General features: G+C 31.6%; 1 protein-coding gene across 1 annotated transcript; it reads right to left on the bottom strand.

The window, feature by feature from the left end:
* Window positions 1-2028: 2028 nt before the first annotated feature.
* Window positions 2029-5702, bottom strand: LOC120215636 (3-oxo-Delta(4,5)-steroid 5-beta-reductase-like). Its single transcript, XM_039213265.1, has 3 exons — window positions 5699-5702; window positions 5412-5500; window positions 2029-2510 (listed from the first exon to the last, which is right to left on the bottom strand). The coding sequence occupies exons 1-3, from the start codon at window positions 5700-5702 to the stop codon at window positions 2181-2183; spliced, it is 423 nt and encodes a 140-aa protein (XP_039069196.1). The 3' UTR covers window positions 2029-2180.
* Window positions 5703-6934: the final 1232 nt, after the last annotated feature.

The raw sequence follows: 6934 nt of genomic DNA, 5'->3' as shown, positions 1-6934 counted from the left end.
CAAAAAGCTCTCATTGCTTCTTGGAATGAATTGACACTCTGTCAGTGGTAACATCCGACATCGAATAATCCTTAGCTTGAATGAATAACATCATTTTATTCTTCCAATAAGAGTAATTTTCACCATTGAAATATGGATGCTTTGAAATAGATTGAGACTCACCAAAAAAGTCGGAAGTAAATGGAATGGCCATTGTAGATGAACTGTTTGAGTTCTTCCAATGATCTTCTCAAGAGGATGTTAAGTCTTACAATGAGATTAGCTCTGATACCAATTGTTGAGTTAATCGAATCAATGAAATAATCAAGAGATGGTGAATTGGTGAATAAAAAATTGATGGAAGCTTTTTGTAAGAAAATGAAAAATTGAACACAAGCAATTTTAGAGTGGTTTAACTTCCTCAATAAAGTTTCCATCCACTACCTTAGTTTCCACACAAGGATTTCAACAAATTCACTAATTTTTTCAAACTTTTTAGGACAATGTGTAACCTTACAACACACTTAGACTTATACCCCAAAGTTTCAAATATACAACCCTTCCTAAAAAGAAACTACAAATAGAAAACTTAGAAAACCTCATAGGATGTGTTTGCACAATTCAAGAACAAATAAGAACACTCAACAAAATAAAACAAATGAGTACAAAAGTGCTCTTTGAAAGAAAAAAGAATATTGAAGAATGTTAACTTGAGGCTTAAATCGATTGTTTTAGTTTTATCTATGATCTCTTGTCTTCATATATGAATTGGAATAATGTTTTTATACCTCTTCATTCAATTCTAGCAGTTTGGGTTGTTGTGGAAGTTAATAGAGTCATTGGGAAGAATTCTCCTACAATAAATGCTGCCCAGACGTCTTGAGTACCGATACTCAGGCTTGGAGTATCGGTACTTCTTGCATTAATTATAAAAATCTAACCGTTGAGAAAAGGAGTGTATCGATACTCCCCATATTGAGTATCGGTACTCGTATCGATACTTAGAGAGTATCAGTACGAAAATAACCTACTAGAATAGTGTTTGTCAAAAAATTAAAGAGAGTACCAATACTACTATGTAATTTTACACACAAGAATCGATACCTATATTGGTATTGTTGTGTCTTTTTGTACATTGGTATCGATACATGTAATAGTACCATTAGAACAATATCAGTACTGTTCTTGAAGTATCGACACTCTAGGGTTAAAATTTGATTTTTTTTACTTGATTAAAATCTAAAACCCTTTGTATAATGTTTGAAAATTATTTCCAGTACATGACTTGAGTTTTTAAAAAAAGTAAGAAGTAAAGATAGAGTTTTTGACTTTAAAAAGAATTTTTTTATATTCGAATGGTTGAATCTAATATAAACTTGAAAATTTTATTAAAAATAATCTCAAAAGTTCTTAAAAAAATATGTACTTTTGGTATATCAAAATCTCAAAGCATGGTTGAACATATTACCTTTTGATTGGATTGAAAATTTATTTAATTAATTAGATTAAAATAAAAAAATTAATACATGTCACAGTATCATTAAAGAATTAAATTTATTAAATAAAATCAAAATTATGATTAAATTAAATAATTTAATTTATTAAATAAAACTAAAAGTAAAATTAAATTGATTGAATGTATAAGTAATAAGTAATAAATGTATAAATATACAAATTTCTTTTAACTGTCACATTAGCTCCTCCGTCAGATGTTAACGGTCGTTGATTGTAGTAATACTTAAATAATTAAGTTATATGATTAATAAAATTGAAAAATTAGTGTCAGAATAAAAATGGTAAATAGTTAAGTGATTATAGGCATAGTTTACCCTTGTTTTTATAATTATATATAGTAATTGAATCAAGTTATTAAAAAGTTTAATGACTTTAATGTTTGTTTTAAGAATTCAGTGAAACAATTTTCTTAAATGTTCAGGGACTAGTAGCGTAGTTTACCCTAAACATGATATATACACCGAACTAGATTTATTAGACAACTGTAGTAGTAATTTAAGAGAAATAATAAAGCAGATTCCAAATACACTTGTTACAAAAAAAAAAAAAAAAACACTGGAAACTAACAGGATTGAATGATCAAGGCACAAACTTGAAATAATCCTTGGAATTTCTAAACCCCAAAAACCCATTATCCTTACTCTTATTCATACTAGACAGCGGCGCCTCCGCCTGCGCCGACAAGATTATATCACAAACCACCACGCCGCCACCTCCTCCAACCTCGTCTTCTGCAACTGCTTCACCTTCACCATCTCTTCCCACACTTTCTCCTTCCCTTTCATTATCTTCTCCAACCCCAAGTTCTTCCCTTCCTCAAATCCATATTTCTCTATCCCAAACTGCTCCGCCAGGGTTTTCCACAGATGCTTCCACTTGAAGACGTCGCCATTGTTCACGTCTAGGGTGTCGGATAATGGGAGGATTTCGGCCAAGCTGTTGCCCACAATTCCGGTCGCTCCAATTACAAGCGCAACGCTTTGGAAACCTCTCGGGGTTTCCCTTTCCTCAAGTTGCTTCTGTAAAAAAAATGGTAAAAGAATTTGGAGAGAGTAATATTAAGGGTGAGAAAAATAAAAGCTTGCTGTCATATCATCTTCCTCGGGTGTTTGTTACACTTAAAAAAAATTAATTCGAGGAAAGATAATGAAATTTAAGTTTGAAATAATTTAATTTTATAGTCTTCATCAATCTTTAAATTAGGTATGTTAAATACTTAAAATATTATTTTAATGAGTTCATAAAAAATTGTTAAAAGATGAAAGAAAATGATTTACGTTTTACCAAAAATTTATTTTCAAGAGTTTGAGAGTCGATTACGTGAGGAAGGATGTGCATCCCCACAACGTCCAAATTTAGTACCTAAACGATTATATGATGTTTAAATGTTTAAAAATTAAAAACTCGAAAATATATTTAAATTAGAATTCTTCTTTTTATTCAAATTTATTTAAAAGATGTCAATTTAAAAAAAAAACTAAAACAATGTTTCTTTTGCAAATATGGAATTTGATAACAGATGATAAATGCAGTAGGTATAAAAACAATTAAAGAGCCTAAAATATATTTTGTAGAATAAAGGTGTTTATTTAACCCAAAAAATTATAATTATTTTTATAAGAGAAATCACATCATTTTGTATGAACAATCATTGAAAATGCAATTCCTTTATAGTTAAGAGTATTTTTCATAGATTCTCCTCACAAAATGTTGTTTCTTTAATTTTATGGATAATATAATTTAAAAGAGTATGGTATTATATTAAAATTTTAAAAATGCTCGGATAAAAGAATATTTTTTGTGCGAACAATCTTCGGGAATGCACTTCATTTGTAGTTAAGAGACTTTTCCATAGATTCTCCTCATAAAAAGACATTGTCTTATATATTTTTATCGATGATAAAAATAAAAATAAAATAAAAATAGAACGAACGAGATAAAATAAAAATAAAATAGTAAGATAAAAATAAAGCAAAAAAATAAAAACATAAAAAAAGACTATTGAATACAAAAAATAACCTTTTGTGCAAAAAATTTTCGAAAGATACTTTCTCTTGTAGTTGGAAGATTTCTTCATATCTCCATCACAACAAAGTTGATCTTTTCTATAAATAAAAAATGATGATTTATTTATAAAAAAATAAATAAAGTTTGGATAATAATATAGATATGAATATATATGCAAAAAACGATAAAAATAATAAAGATAACCAAGTTAGATTTCAAATCTAAAATATGAGTCAAATATCAGTAGCCTACTAGCATAAACAATGGACTAATATGAAAACTTTATAAACTAACAACCAAGATTGAAATACCAGCCAAATAAGATAATAAATAAATAAGGTTGAAACATAAATAGTGAAAAGTATAGGCATTACGAAAAAAGAAACCACATGCAATATCACTGACTAAAATAAAATGAGATGCAAGTTAAGATACTTAAATGAAAATACAAAAAATTAAATATTGGAACTGAAATAAAATATTGGAAATTAAAGGGGCAAAAAAATAAAATACTGAAATTTAAAGTGTTGAAAAAAATAATTAAAAGACAGAAATAAATTGCATAAATTTAAAAGTTAGAGGTTGGTTTTAACTGTTTAACCCGAACCATAAATAATGTGGGTCGTCTCTCAAGACGGATCACCGTAAGGTCGTTGAATATTTAAATATTAAAAAATAGTCGGTTACTTTGTGGAATAAAATAAGATGTTAGTAAGTTAGCAAGAACAATAAAAATAAAAAGTTAGTGTGTTAGTATGAACAAATAAAATAAAAGTTAAAATTTACTAAGTTAGAAGTGAGTGGTTAGTAGAGTCTGAATTATAATAATGTGGATCGTATCCGGATCGGATCATCACAATATCGAATCAAATAAGAAAAACAATAAATAAATAAATAAACAATGGTTAGAATGCGAAAAAATAAAAGTCAGTGATTAATGTGAGATAAAATAAAAGTTAATAAATAATACAAAACATACAAAGTATAAATCAGTGACCAAATTAAAAATTAATAAAATCAGCATGTATATTCGAAAAAAAAATAAGTGACCAGAATGCAAAAAGGGACAAAATAGAGGAGACTTACAGGTGATTTTCCCTGATAGTGATAAAAGCGTGAAACATGTTGAAATTGAGAGGACTTATTGTCGATTAGCCCTAAAACTAGTGATCAGAACGTGATGTAGAGCAAAAACCCGGGTGCCTATGCGTGGTTAACTCAGAAATTGAAAATAGACCAACTTTCTCCCAGAAAACACGTGAAATCCCAGCCTTCTTTCTTCCCTAAGCCAAACGGCCGCTGCACGTAAACCCCACGACCATAAGACGCCGGCCACCAAGAAACGGCGACCCTACCTCTCTGAACCGACGACCGAAGCACGGGCAGTCGAAAAGACTCCCAAAACAACCTACTCCCCGTTTCCTCTTCTCCTTTCTTCTCTCGGCCGACGAGGCCATGGTTTCATCGCCGCCATACTTTGGCGTTAACCCTCACCGACCACCCACAATGGTGGCCAAAGCCCTATAGAACCCAAGGCCCCAAGGCCGAAAACCCAAGACTTCCTTCCTAGCCTCTCATTTCTCTTCTTTCTCCCTTGGCCGAAAAGGCCATACCTTTACCTTTTTGCGCACTCTGGCACCCATGAACGGCCAAGCCTTCATTGGCCACCATCCATGGTGGCCACTAAAAACCGAATTAGAAAAAGAAGAAAAAAAACTAAAACAACCCCCTCTTCTAAAAGAACTAAACCGAACCCAGAAGCATGGAGAGAAGAAAAATTCTTTATTTGTTTTCTTTTTTATTTCTTTTGCAAAAACCAGGGGCTGCATCTTTTAGAAGCAAAGTTGGCTTAAAAGCTACAAATAGTACAATTACGAATTTGGTCCCTATATAAAATTAGGGTATTATACTTGCCCTAGCAGCGCCAATAGCGCCAGCCCACCACCAGCTGATGCTTTTGTTAAAGGATAATTAGATTGAGTGTCGTATGGAAGGAAGACTAGTGGAATTTATAGATTCGTTTAGATAAAGATGGATGGGACTGCAAGCTGATAATCTGGGTTCGATCTTTTTTTTTTTGGATTGTAATAATGCCGCAATTTTTGCAATGTTCTTCTGTAGATGCGCTATAAGGACAATGTCATATTATGGGATGACTTGTTCTTTTATCTTTACGTCACTGGCAAAGGTCAACTACCCATTCATTAATTGCTCGCCCTTTTTATTTTTACTTTTTAACTTAGCCTATAGATAGATTTAATATTCGGCACTTTTAAATTTATCGTAAATTACATCAAATATCATTGTAATTTAATTTTTAATTAAATTACAAATTGATACGATTATAATAATAAATTTATCAGTTAATCTATTAAAAATTGATAACATAATAATTTAATATTAACGTGTTTATACGAAAGTTTTTTTTATTTTACCTCATTATTTATTTCATTAAAAATATTTTTTTTTATTTTTTAATAGAAAACCATCACTCTCAATGTCTATTGCTAGCACTTTAGACACTGATAGTCACATATCATTATCTTTTATTACTTTTTCAATTTAAATTTCTTTTATGAGCTCTTTAAAATTTACATAATTAAATAAAATATATATATTTTCTTTTACAAGATTTTTGGAGGTTTTACAGATTTGAAAAAGATCTGGAGATTTGTTCAAGCGTGTCAAGGTATAGTGTGCATGGCATGCATCCATAAGGTACCGTGTGTGTGTGATATACGTGTGTCATGGAAGCTATTAGGTGAGGCAATTGGGCTGAGTGCAAAGGCTGTTAGAGATTAGTTTTAAAGCTGTTAGGATGTTTTAAAGTTAGTTACAAATGTGCTATAAGTATCAAGTGTAGCTAAGGTGTAAAGGTATCTCAAATTGCTTAATAAACAAGTTTTTGGTTTCAGTTTATATTTTTCCTGGTTTGCATCACTTCAATACGTAATATGGTATCATTTGCCGATAGTTCCTGAGGTTTCTTCCTCACTGTCTGCGCTTCGAGTGATCCATGGAGTTCACTGCTGGTAAAGCCTTCACAAACAATAAGGTTAATATCATTCTTGATGAATCCAACTTCTTACTTTGGAAACAACAGATTTTGTTAATTGTTCGCAGTCATCGCCTATAACGACTGCTAACTGGAGTTGCTTGTCCTCCTTCTGCCACGGTGATCAATGAGCGTGGTGATTCGGGGCCAAATCAATTGCACGAGGAGTATGTGGTGCAAGACAGTGCACCGGTGTCTTGGCTACTATCCACGATCAACCTTTACTTGGTGTCCCAGTTTGTTGGAGCGGAGACGACAGCGGCGGTCTGGAGTACGGTGTTGCAGTTCTTTTCCAATCGATCCACCACAACAGTCATTAGTCTTCACTACAAGCTTCAGACCCTCAAGAAAGGAACCGATAGCGTGATTGTGTATCTC

The sequence above is a fragment of the Hibiscus syriacus genome, unplaced genomic scaffold, assembly GCF_006381635.1.
Source record: "Hibiscus syriacus cultivar Baekdansim isolate YM2019G1 unplaced genomic scaffold, ASM638163v2 tig00110129_pilon, whole genome shotgun sequence".
NCBI lineage: Eukaryota > Viridiplantae > Streptophyta > Magnoliopsida > Malvales > Malvaceae > Hibiscus > Hibiscus syriacus.
The sequence above is the reverse complement of the archived record's forward strand: the minus strand, read 5'-3'. Positions and strand labels throughout refer to the sequence as shown.